At 46.8% G+C, this 13,671-nt stretch overlaps 1 protein-coding gene across 1 annotated transcript in view; it reads left to right on the top strand.

Moving 5' to 3' along the window:
• Positions 1 to 13,671, top strand: part of Ptprn2 (protein tyrosine phosphatase receptor type N2) — a 756,234-nt gene that overhangs the window by 661,839 nt on the left and 80,724 nt on the right. The window contains exon 14 of the mRNA XM_052184845.1: positions 29 to 223. Within this exon, the coding sequence (XP_052040805.1) occupies positions 29 to 223 (195 nt within the window). The remainder of the gene's footprint in view (positions 1 to 28; positions 224 to 13,671) is intronic.

The raw sequence follows: 13,671 nt of genomic DNA, 5'->3' as shown, positions 1-13,671 counted from the left end.
CTTGACGGTGCCTCTGGTCGTCCTGCAGGAGCTATGCCGCCAGCGTATGGCTGTTAGGCCACAGGATCGCTCTGAGGGACCACATACATCACGCATCAACAGCGTCTCATCCCAGTTCAGCGATGGGCCGATGCCCAGTCCTTCGGCTCGGAGCAGCACTTCATCCTGGTCTGAGGAGCCTGTCCAGTCTAACATGGACATCTCTACTGGCCACATGATCCTGGTAAGGCTTGCATCCCCTAAAGTACTTCTGACATCTGTGAAGGAATGACAGGCAGAGGGGCAGGGTGTGTTTTCCCCATAATGGTTGTGTCCTACTGGTGTCTCTGTCAGCTGCTCCCAAACCTTGGAAGTTGTTAGAGTGCCTTCATGAGTCCTAGATATAAATAGAAGGTGTGTTCACCACTGAACTCTTTCTGTCCTGCTCAGAGCACACACTTGTACATGCACACATGCTCCCTTGAAATGGAATGTGTGTCTTTTAGTGATGGCTAAAAGCCAGTATGTGCCAGCCTGTTGCTTTTTAACTAATTGAGAGTGGCTGTTGCCTCCTTCACCCTGTTCCCAACCAAACAAATGCTGTCGGAGTTGTTTTTTTTTTTTTTTAAATCAACAAATGGCATTCTCAGGTATTATGAAGCTGAAGATAAAGGGGCAGGAGGACGTATGAGCTGCCTTCAGTCAGTCACCAGAGCCATTCAAGGCCCTTTTGCTGACACACATAGCTTCATGGCAGGGCTGTGACTTTCCCTGGCACATTTTCTCTGCAGTGACCAAGGATGAAGAGTCTGTGCTGCCTCGTGGTGCCTTATTACTGTCCAGTTTCACTAACAGAGGTGTCTACGACTCAGAGCTTCTTCAGGCTGTCCCCTGGTCATCCTAGCAGTGGTACCTTCCTGTTGAGGGAACGTGAAGCAGAAACAAACAATATGTGCTTGTGTTATTTTTTCAAGTGGGAATGGGGTCTCTTCCAGCCTGAGGCAGAGTCTGGTTCCCTGCCTTAGAAGCACCCACTGTGATCATGGTTCAGTTACTCCTCCTGTCTCAAGACAGCCCTGTAAGTTGTCTTTACACTCTTACCTTGGAGTGCCTTCCTTAGCTGATTTGTCTGGTCACAGTATGGTCTGGTGGCCACAGAAACTATTGCTAGCAAGTCTCCTGGCAGATCCAACAGGCCAGGCAGAAGCCATGTTAACTAAAAAGATTCTGTAACTTTGCAAGTCAGTGCTTCAGGGATCTGGCTAATGGAGACCCAGTTGGACATACAAGGCAGAGGGGGGCAGCAGCCCATTTCCCAGATGACACATGGCCTCTCATATGCTGTCCGTGACTTGTCCTTGTTCTGCTTGATTCTGTTTCTTCCTAAAATAGGGGAACCCCACAATGCTGTTCTGGAATAGAGGCAGTGGGAGAGGACTTCTCACACCTGGGCAGACAGCTCATCATTTACTCTGCAGATGGACCATGCTCCTAGTTTATTCTTGGCCTGTATGTTAATTGCACATATCGATGGAGTTCAATGTTCTCAGTCTCTTACTGTGGCACATGTCCTCCTTACGGACAGTGATCCCTGATCTGACTTCTCAAGGACTTGGACATTCATCCCTTTTAGAGACACAATTGAAAAGTACAGATACAAAACTGGATGGAGCTGGGATGCAGGAGTCAGTATATGTGCACGTCAGCAGTGGTTCACTTCAGCACTTGTGATCTGGCATTCACTTTGTGACCTTGGGTTACAATTTAGTGGTACCTTGGGTCTATGTGATATATGAAATGCATTTTAAAAAAACGAGAGAGAGAGAGAGAGAGAGAGAGAGAGAGAGAGAGAGAGAGAGAGAGAGAGAGACCGTGTTTGGTCATGAATGGCAATTCTGGTAGTTGGGGGGCTCAATCTACAACTAGGCAAGACCTCACTGACCTAAAGCAAGGCGGTCTAGGTAGAGGTCAGCGGTGCCACCAGAGCCCATTACAGGCACCTTCCTGAATGTAGCCATGGCTTCATCCACCTTCCACACTGGATCTAGGAATACATTCAGACGTAGGAAGGTCCCATTTGCCTATCCTCACATTCCCTTCTCCCAGACTGTAAGCCCCAGGAGAGTGAGGTATTTCTAGGAGTTACTGCTTCCACAGCAGGAGATGTGACCCAATGCCTTCTCCCAGGATTGTAGGCCAGGAGGCAGGACTACCCAGTCACTGAAGCCATGAAGGCCTGGGTAGTTATGCTTTAGATCTTTGTTTTCTCCACACCCAGTAGTCCTGCCTCCCTTTTCAGGCAGTGTGTCGTGGTACAAAGGGTCCTGCCTCAGAATTTCTCTGGTACGGGATCCGAGAAGGTCAGAATGCTGGGCACTTTTCCCAGATCCCAGCCACTTAGTACACAGACTGTGAAACTCCTCTCAGGCTTCAGAAGAATGGGTCTGGGCCGGGGTTGAGGCCAAGGAAGCATGGGTCCAACAGCCCAGGGTCAAGTCCTATGCTGGTCGTCTGTACACAGGCTGTGGGAGCCTTGCATATCAACCCTTTACAATTGACCTTGGTTCATTAGAGCTACAGGGAAGGTAATTGCAGTGATCAGTCACCCTGACCCTCAGTGGGGAAGTGCTTGCTAATTGGCCAGCCATCAAGACAAAGGGCTGAAATGCACAGCAGGGATGAGTGAAGGGGCACGCTAGGTACTCAGTCACAATGTCGGTCCCATGGAGCGTGGGGCCAAATTGTATCGTATGAGCTTAAAGACTAAAGAAAGGGATTGAGAGACACTGCTTCCAGAGAACCCAAATTCAATCCCCAGCACCCACAGGGCAGCTTGCAACCATCTATAAACTCCAGGTCTGGGAATCTGACGCCCTCTCCTGGCCTCCCTGGGAACTGCACACATGTGGCACATAAACATGCATGCCAGAAAAACACCTACACACACACACATAAATAATTTTTTGAAAAAGTGAAGAAAAAAAAAAAGAACAAACATGGTTTCAACCCCAAGTTGGCAATAAGTGCATCCCATAAAGCCATGCAAACTCAAAACTGAACACATCAGTTTCTGATACATCAGTTACTGGTTATTTCACCTGTAATGGTATACTCAAGTGGACAAGCAGGCATAACCACTGTGGGAAGCCATGTTCCACGTGGCTCTTCCTACCCAGGTTGGCCTCAGACATTCCTTTATGTTCTGTGCACTCATGCTAGGTTATAAAAGCAAGACCCCTTGGAATCCTTGTTCCTTCACAGGTCAAGGACTCAAGTGTCAAGGAGACTCACATGGGAGAATGTTTCTACCACAAAACAGGCTGAGAACTTACTGGGCTGTGTCACCCTCCAGTGGATCAGCCATAATGACAGGCAGTCACTAGCAGAAGAACCAAGGACCTACAGTCACAGTGAAGCCTCAAAGTAAAGGAGGCAGGTTGCCACCCAAGGCCATGCTCTGAAAGCCCAGCCTCTTCTACAGCTAGATTTTGATGTTCTTGTTATTACCATTCTTCTGTCTTTATTTTCTTCAGAGGTGCCCTCTAAAATATTTTATTTTTGATCAACATGTTAATTGCACATATGCATGGGGTTCCGTATAATATTTCAACATGTGCACACAGCACATGTTGATCATCAAATCCATTCTCCCTCATCCATCCTCCTCCAACCTCTGGTCCCTACTGCTCTACATTCAGTATGAGAGGGCAGAAGACTCCATGCAGGGATAGAAAAAGCATGACAGTGGCCCACAGCGGAACAGTGGATCACTGGCCGTGTGATGGGTGGGACAGGAAAGCACTGTGCAGAGGGAAATAAGCCAGATACAGAAACACAAGGAACATTGTGCATATTCTTTCTCATGCAGAAGAAAGAAACTTTTAAAAAATTCAAAGTTTCTTGGGGTTGGGGAGATGGCTCAGTGGCTATAGAGACCTACCACCAAAACTGACAACCTGAGTTCAGTCCTAGTAGCCACGCAGAAGGTGAGACCAATTCCTGCAGTCTGTCACCCTATGGCCTCCAAAGAGCACTGTAGCATATGTGCACCCACACAGCCATGCACATTAAGTAAGTAAATAAAAATGCAATAAAATTTACAAATCTCTCCTGGGTATGGTTGTGCATACCTTTAATCCTAGCACTCAAAAGACAGAGGCAGGGGGAACTCTGAGATTCAGGCATCCTGGTCTATGTAGGGAGTTCCAGGGCTACACAGTGATACCCTGTCTTTAATTAGTTAATTAATTAATTAATTAAGTTTTAATTTTTACAAGTGTTTTAAAAGCAGAACCACCATAGAGTAGAGCTACAGCCTCCCTGGGATATACCCAGAGGAGTCTACGGCAGCATGCAAAGAGAACCTACACAGCAATGTATGTTATTACACTGTTAAGAACAGCCAAGTTACAGAGCCAGTCTATACACACATCAACAGGTGACTGGTAAAGAAATGTGATTCAGACGTAAGGTGAAGTATTAGTCAACTACAAAGAAGGATGAGATCTATGCTATCTGTGAGAACCGGAGATCATCATGAAAAACAGGCCCCACTCAGAAGGACAAAGACTTTGTGCTTCTCGTATGCAGAACCTAAACTTTGTAAAAGATATAAGTATGAATATAATAGGAGGATTGATTGGGGGAGAATAGAGGTCTAGTGGGAAGGGAGGGACAAGAAAAGAAGATAATCGGTATGAACAAGATCAAGAGATGTTAAGACAGGCAGACAGGCAGACAGGCAGACAGAAGGAAATAGCAATGAACCCTATATAACTCTCCATAATTTTAAACCCTAGTGCTTTTTATAGGATGCCAAGTTTGAGGGCTGATGAGTTGGCTTAGTGGTATGAGTGTTTGCTGTATGACATTCTGAATTCAGATTCTAGCCCCAACATTAAAACAAAAGCTAGACATGACTCTGCACATTGCCTGTAACCCCAGGAATGTGGGGGAGACAGGAGGATGGCCTGGGGTTGGTGGTCACTGAGAGACCTCATCTTAAAATAAGAAGGCAAAAAGGGACAGAACAGGACACCCAACAACTTCCTCTGGCCTCTGCACAGGTGCATAAAAACCCATACACATATTACACTCACACACACACGAAGTTTGATTGGTAGCATGTGTTTAAAACCCCAGTGCTTACAGACTGAGGCAGGAGAATGGCCAGTTTGAAACAGACCTGGGCTATGCAGCAAGACTCTGCCTTAAGAAACTAAAAGTTAAAAAACAAAACAAAACAACGGAGATTTCAGTTAGCTTAGAAGGACCTCAGGGAGAGGCCCTGGTGCCCCGACTCCTCACAGCAGCAGCTTTGGAAGCTGGGCTACCTCGTAAGAAGTGGGTTGAGGGGCAGAGCAGGGGATACCATCCATCTTAGAGACGGTGAGTAGAGGCTGGTGGGATGCAGACCGCCTGGCTAATGAATTGGAGACTGTCACCAGTGCGCTCACACTCTTCTGAAGAGATACTCATGTTGTGAGTTGTTCACATGAGGTCAGAGCTCTAACAGAACTGTGTGGACAAGGATAGCCACTAAAGTGACCCTTTAGGACCATCCTAATGCCACTGAACTGTAAGAGTGTGGGGACCCTCCTTCTGGAGAAACCCTCACTTAAGATAGAGATGCAGACTTGCATTTAGGGTATTCCCATACCCTGCCTGCCTTCTGTGGGGAGATGTTTCCACACGACTGACCTCATGAGGAGCTGAGGAGCCTACTGCATCCTAAGATTCACTTGTGAGTCAACAAAGCCTCATGGCAGGCAAGTGGGGGTGGTGTGTATGTGTGCGCAGAGGGGCAGTCATGAGAAAACATCGGCTGATTGCTTGTTCACTTCATTGGTATCAAGAGCTGGGAGCCTCCAGGGCAGGAGAGTGTGCAAAACAAAGTGAGTCTATTCATCTCCGTTGGGCCCACGGGGCTTAGTGAAGGAAAGCAGCCTGAATGTGGACATTTTAAAACTGCTTTATGCTCATAGTGAAGATAAAGTTGGGCAGAGGGCCTGGGTCCCATTACTCTTCACTAAGTCTCCACTCCTTTGAGTCATTGTATAATATAATCCCTAGAGACCCGAGCAAGACCCAAGGCTGAGTCCATTTCACAAATGAAGACAGAAAGAAAGAAAGAAAGAAAGAAAGAAAGAAAGAAAGAAAGAAAGAAAGAAAGAAAGAAAGAAAGAAAGAAAGAAAGAAAAAGGAAGGAAGGAAGGAAGGAAGGAAGGAAGGAAGGAAGGAAGGAAGGAAGGAAGGAAGGAAGGAAGGAAGAAGCCAGAGTTGATGTAAAATCACAAAGCACCAATGCCTTCTCATCACAGAGAACAGTAGACAGCCCCTGAGCACCCCAGAAAAGCACAGGGATCTGCTGAGAGTCACTGGGTCACGCCTTTTTCTCGTGGACTTCAGATGGAGAAGCCAAAGGTCTAGAGGTACAAAGCAACCTGTGTCCATACTGTAGATGAACAGAGACCAGCACAGATAGGACCTTCCAGAGCAGCCACGGGGCTAGGAGAAGGGTGTAGGGTCTGAGGCTTGGATTGCGATGTTGGGTGAGGCTTAGTGTGAAACCAGGCTCAAGATGCAGCATTGTGCTTGGGATACAGGGGCTCAGCTCAGGGTTTGCAGCCAGTCATGAGGTATAGTTACAGGTATAGAGTCTTCCTTCAGCCTGGCCCTGTTGCACTCAGACCACTGACACCCACAAACAGTGCTTGGTTCTTCCTGCTCATATCCTCCTAAGTGGTGAATGTGGGCTGGGAACCAGGAGCTGGTCATTTAGACACAGAAACATGCATGAGCCCCTACTGTGTGCCTATGGCAAACGTGGCATGAGCCCCACCAATTCCTTCTGGATGGAGGGCATACTCTGAACAAGAGTGAGCACTGGCCTTCAAAACCCATACATCCCTGGCACCACAGAGCCAGGACAGAATGGATATTTGTTAATAATCAGATAATTTGTTCCTTTCTCTTCTCCCAATGTTCAGTTACTCATCTGCGGGTGATGGCAGCGAGGCCATCCCAGAAGAGGTAATCAATTCTCCAGGGCAAAGTTTAAAGACAAACAAACAAACAAACAAACAAAGGTCTTGTTAGAGTTTAAGTTGCCACATAAGTGTGCATCTGGGTGTCTCAGGAATACACACTTCTGCGCAAGACTGTGAATTACATTGACAGAGCAGAGCTGCTCTGGTACAGACACTCACTTCCCGGGTATCAGTGAAAAGAACGTTCTGGAAGGCAAGTGGGAGGCTGTGTGTGCTGGGTCTTTGGCCTCAGATGCCAGTCTGCTAGGACTGAAGTTTAAAATAGAAACTAAGTTCCATGGTCCTGGAGACCAGAAGTCCATGATGAGGCTTGGCAGGCTACTTTCTCCCAAGGCCCGTCCTCAGCATCAAGTTGACAGCTTTTCCAGTCACAGCTCGTGCAGGTGTCTTTCTCCCCCACACCCTAGGCAAGCTGAGCCCTCCCTCGCTTGTCATCTACCACAGGTTCTGGTGACAGGATGTTCTCTGGCTGCAGGGTAAGCTGTGATAAATCCCACTGCTTTCCAGAGGAGAGCAGAGCACTCATCCCGTATCACTCAGGTGCTGACACCCTAGATGAGGAGCCCACAGCAGCATTTGTTAAGGTCCTAAGGCAGTCCAGGAAGCTCGTTTGCTTCAGGCCAACCACAAGTTGTAGTGAGTCCTAGCCAGTGCTCATAGATGGGCAGGGAACCCAGAGTGTGTGCGGGCAGGATGCTGTGGGCAGTCGCTGCCAGCGTCATGGGCCACAGGAGCCCCATTGGCAAAGCCTTCCTGCACTGCCGCCCACACTGCCCATGGACTACCTTTGCCAGTCTCCAGCTGCTATGACACAGAATACTTTTGGACCCTCCTAAGGAGTAACCTCCTGGCCCCTTGTGGTCAGCTGGCTGTGATGCCAGCTCTTTATGGGTGGCATGGGTGTAATATAGGCAGAATATTGGTTGGACTCATCTTTACTTAGGGGTTATCTTGTGGTTTGGGTGGGTAAAGGCGGGGCTCTTTTCATTATTAAAAAAACATCTAAGCATCTAATTGGCTATATAAAGCATTGGAAATGCTGAAACTCAGCTTCTCTGCCTTCTGGATTTCTGTTCTCATCTCTTCTGCCTTGTATCTGGCTATTTAAAGAAAAATGTCATGGGCTGGTTTTAACCAGACCCCAGTGAGGCACACAGCAAGGCCCTGCTGTGGCTAATGCACAGTTCATGCTAGGTCCTTGCTGGGGTAGACTTTTTGTCTCCTGAGGGTGGGTGACACACAAAGAATCTGTGGAAGACGTGTGAGTAAGGAAAGTGCAGCTGCCCTGCGTGGATCGTGATGGGCATCTGAGGTGATGCGTGGATCTGACACCTCTGACCTCAAGCTCTTCTTGGCTGTTGCTTTAAAGGTTATCTTCTTTTCTACTATTTCCACTCTTTGTAGACCTTGTAGTGAATGAAGCAGGTAAAGCAGAATAAGTAAATGTCCTATTAGTATTCACTGAGTGAAGTAAAAATAAAAAAATCAACACACTAAGGCTGGAAGCAGCAGCCTCACAAATGACATTCACCAGGGGAAGCTGGGAAACCCATGTCTGAAACAGGACTCAAAGGTGTCACTCACCTAGTGTTTTCTGAGTGCTGGTGACAGGGATGCCTCCAAGCTGACTGGGCCATGATACATAGATCTGGCAGGTGAGCCAAGCCCAGAGGTATGTGCTAGGCCCACTTGGTGCCTCCAAGCCCGTGGCTCATAAGCATCCTGAGCTGGGTTGAAAGACAGCCATACTATTCCAGTGGAGTCACCTGGTTGATCACATACTTAGATAAAATTAATGTGATTTATAAAATATAAAAATGTCGAGGTTCCATCAAACCACACAGCTCCACCGACATCATGAGTGAGCAGAACTGCCGGGTGTTTGCCACCTTTGTATGCTCTGTGCTGCTCTGAGTGAGAATGACCTAGTGTTTCACTCCTGGGAAGCTTACACTCACTGTAGGGGAAGAGCTGGAGAAAGGTGAGCTAGAGGCAAATGCTTTGGTGGGCTTCGCTACGAGACCCTGTCCTTCACCGAGCTTTGGTAGATGTTGACACAAGATCTCTGTTGCTAAGAAGAAACCCTGTGGGACAGGGAGGAAACCCTAGGACTGGTCAGCCTCAGGACATTGAGGGCTGTTTGTAATTAGAAGACTTGCAGAAGAGACAGACCACTGAGACAGGGGCAATCTGTGGGTCTACGACCCCCATACACATGAATTATTGTAGTTCATTGAACCAAAAGGCTTGCATTCCCTTCCTCAAATATCCTGTCTGTTTTCTGGAAGATAAGAGCATTAAGAGACAGCATACACTGAAGGACAGGGTTCCCGTCACAGTCCACAGATGGTGTCCTCTCCTGGAGCAAGAAAGGACAGCACAGAGAAGATGGTGGCACAGGCCAGGGACACTGTGACAAGGTGACATTAAACATCATGGTAGGGGCTGGAGAGATGGCTCAGTGGTTAAGAGCAATGACTGCTCTTCCAGAGGTCCTGAGTTCAATTCCCAGCACCCACATGGTGGTTCACAACCATCTGTAATGGGGATCTGATGCCCTCTCCTGGTGTGTCTGAAGACAGCAACAGTGTACCCACACACATGAAATAAATAAATAATCTAAAAAAAAAAGAAGAAGAAGAAGAAAAAGAAAAGCAAAACCACAGCTGGAGAGATGGCTCAGCGGTTAAGAGCACGGTCGCTCTTCTAGAGGTCCTGAGTTCAATTTCCAGCACCCACATGGTGGCTCACAACCATCTGTAATGAAATCTGATGCCCTCTTCTGGGGTGTTGGAAGACACACATAATGAATAAATAAATCTTTAAAAAAAAAATCATGGTATCCACGTCTCCCATCTATGAAACAGGGCCAATGATGGCTCCGTCCCTCCAATGCCTCCCCTCCCACATCTCCCCTAGATCCCCACTTTTCCTTCCCCACTTCACACATGCTTTGTCTGGGAACCCACCAAGTCCTCTAGTGCTGCCTGTAAGGGCATAACTGCAGCACCATCTACTTAAAGCATAGCCCTTGAGATCACATCCTCAAGTTCCTCACCATTGATGGCCAACTCCCCTCAGCTCAGGGTGGGGCTCCATCCACACAGGGGATTTGGCTGATTTGACCTTGGCCAGCTCTCTGCTGTGAGTTCCTGTGTACAATGGGCCGTGTAATACCTGGCAAATATCATTTCCCTGCAGGTGCCCACTACCTCTGACTCTTACAATCCTTCCACTTCCTCTTCCATATGATTCCCACGTCTTGGCCATATACATTTTCTGTATAAAGCTGAGCGCTTCACAGTCTCATTGTTGACTGTGCCATTGGGTCTCTGTCTTGCCGTCTACTGCAAAAGGAGACCTCTCTCATGAGGGCTGAGAGATTGGTATATCCGTGGGCATAAAGTTAAGAACTTAGGGGTAGTTTATTAGAACTAATATTTTTTTTCTCTCTCTAAACCTACTGTTATCTCTGAATCTGAGAATTCTTGCCTTCTGTTGTTTTTCTATAGAAGAGATGAACCTAGGATCCAATATGTGTAAATAAGTACTCTGCCACTGAACTATCCTCATTCCACCATTTATGATTTAAAATTGACTCTCTTGTCATATTCTCTTGAAGTAGAAGTATACTGGGTATTCTTATCTCTTCATTTTTTTCATATATTTACTCTTTATCTCTGTCCTGTGTTCACAGGAACTTCCCTAAATCTGTCCTCCAGCACATGAGACCTCTCTTCAGCAGTATCTATAATCTAACCCACCCACTATATTTATAATTTCAAGGAGTATATTTTTGCTTGCAGCTGTTCAGTTCATTTTCACACCTGTTTGGTGTGATCTCTAGTGTTTCTGCTTGTAATACCTTTGAGGGGGCAAACAAACACATTGTGTGGCTGCTCTTTCTAAGCTCCCAAGACCTGTCCTCTCTGGCCTGTTTGCTTCTGCGCCTGGTACAGCTGTTGTCTTGCCATGTTCAGACTCATAGCTCCTTAGGGCTCCTGAGGGCTTGGACCTCAGGATGTGTGTGTGTGTGTGTGTGTGTGTGTGTGTGTGTGTGTGTGTGTGTGTGTGTGTGACCTTGTGCTAAAGTTGCCACTTCATGAGGGTTAGCGTGTGTGTTTGTCAAACACTGCAGACTGTCATGAAACCAGGGCCACTTTCTCACTGATGCTCACCTGAGCGTCCCAGATGCCCCAGATGTGGTTAATTTGAACCTTAATTGTAGATAAGGCTCATGGTTTAAATGTCTCAGAACATTGCCGTTTCCATAGGAACAGACATGCTGTGCACCCCTTCACTGAGCATGCAGGCCTCACGGGGGTCCAGCTTATATGGAGTCTCATACCCCTTCCCTGCCTCCTGTGGGGGTTTTATTTTCTTTTGTTGTTGGTAGTGGTGGTTTTTCTATATAGAGAGAGATCCTAGTTTTAGATGGAGAAAATTACATCAGCCTGACCCTCTCTCAAGGATTTGGATGCCACTTCTCTCCTCTTCATATTATATTCCTAGACATGGCCCTTAGTTTTATAAATGGGTGGCTACCATTTTTTCAATGTCTATAGGGTTTTGAGATGTCTTGTAGAAGAAGACACTTGAGGCTTTCTTGTTTTTTATGTTACTAGAAACACTGTGTACAGATTAAACACAGGGTGCAATGAAGTGCTATTCTGCATGGATCTCACATCCTACTGACTGCTGCATATAAAAACCACTCCTTATGCCCCATGCTCAGAAGAGCATGTCCTCAAAGAAGCCAGACAGGCAGCACAGGTGATAGGACACAAGCCTTTAATCCCTGTACTTTGGAGACATAGGCATGAATATCTATATGAGTTCAAAGCCAGCCTGCTCTACATAAAGAATCCAGGTCAGCCAAGGCTACATATAGGATCTTGTATTAAAAAAAAGAAGAAGAACACATTTTAAATGGGCTGGTGAGATGGCTCAGTGGTTAAGAGCACTGACTGCTCTTCTGAAGGTTCTGAGTTCAATTCCCGGCAACCACATGGCAGTTCACAACCATCCATAACAAGATCTTCTTAAAAAACCAAAAAAGAAGAAGAAGAAGAAGGAGGAGGAGGAGGAGGAAGAGGAGGAGGAGGAGGAAGAAGAAGGAAGAAGAAGAGAGGAGGAGCAAGAGTTCAGGCAGCCAGTGAGCACAGGAGGAAACTGCAGCTCCCGCAGCACTAGCCTGGACGATGTCCAGGTGGAGGAAGCAGCAGGCCACTGGCAGTCCTTCTTGCTGCACCTGTCAAGCCTGGTAAATATGTGGCTTGTGACTTGGGCACTTCATGATATGGCTGGCACTGGGCTGGGAAAAGATTAAGAATACGTGATGGTCTTCACTCTAAATTTCACCGTAAAATGTGAACATTCATGCTGTCAGATACTCTATTGGCCCTCGTTCAGGTACCTTGTCTGGAATAACCGGATGAGACTGTGTATGTGGGGGTCTTCTGCGTTGCAGGCTAACTTTTGACTTCGCCAACATTTTAGCCATTTTGCTTTTCTAGAAAGGTCTGGGGAGGTAGAGGAGACAGCTAGACCCCAGGGCTCAAGTCCTCTGCTTGCTGGAGAATTGAGCACGGTGTTTGGGTTTTGTATAATGTTGTCTTACTAGTTCTGAGTCAGTTTCTTTGGCTGTGTGTTATTTCTGCAAAGGTATAGCCTGTTAGCTTTAGGAAGATAAAAAATCAAAGCTCTCTGCTTCCAGTGGACATGTTCAAAATCTCTGCAAATATTCTCCAACGTGTTAGAGAATCCAGTATCGTGACTGTTAGTGAAACAAAGCCCCCGCCTGTGTCACTGTCCTTGGTAACCTTGCAGCACTTGCTGGAATTCTTTATTCTTCCTAAAAACTTCATCAGAAAATCGTAATGACTACATCACTGGCACAGAATATAAAAGGCTGCTGCTAAGAAAAGCCCGCTGCTTTGTGACTGCGAGGCTGCTGTGCGTTGCTAAGCAACCATCCCTCCTCTTCCCGCTTCCCAAAGGTTTCCCTGCTCTAACCACTGTCGTCATCTGCTGAGCAGAAATGTCTCCACTGGGCCTTCTTGTGCTGGGTTGGGGAATAGGAAAGCTTTGAGTCTCTGAGAACGAACGGACGGCAGCTCCTGTTGTTGTGACTCGGAAGCGGCTGTTTGAATTTTGTAGACCATCCAGTTGGTGTGAGGTGGGTGGAGGGTTGGTTTAAACAGATGAATTTTCTGTAACTCTGCATTCAGAAGTCTTCCACAGCAGGGGTCCAGGAGGAGGCTCTTAAAGACACCAGTACTGCATGACTCTCCAAATGTCGGCATGGATGTGGGCGACAGGCACTGTGGTGGTACTATACAGGGGGGCCCCAGCATGTACGGAGCAGTGGGTATTGTTTGCTGTGGAAACTGTTTTATTCCCAGAGAATCTATTTCCCTGCTAAAGGGTAGGCCTGGTTATCAGAAGTGTACTTCATGAGTGCTTTTTAAACCCCTTATCCCCTGCCTTTCCCCTTAACCCTTTAGAATACAGTGCTGGCTTACTAATAGAATTTTTTTAAAAAGAGATCTCATACCTTAAAGTACATTGTTTATGTCAAAGGGATGTGATGATTGGAATCAAATGGCTACTTTCTAATTTAGTAAAGAATATTCACCAATCT

The sequence above is a fragment of the Apodemus sylvaticus genome, chromosome 6 (assembly GCF_947179515.1).
Source record: "Apodemus sylvaticus chromosome 6, mApoSyl1.1, whole genome shotgun sequence".
Taxonomy (NCBI): Eukaryota; Metazoa; Chordata; class Mammalia; order Rodentia; family Muridae; genus Apodemus; species Apodemus sylvaticus.
The sequence above is the reverse complement of the archived record's forward strand: the minus strand, read 5'-3'. Positions and strand labels throughout refer to the sequence as shown.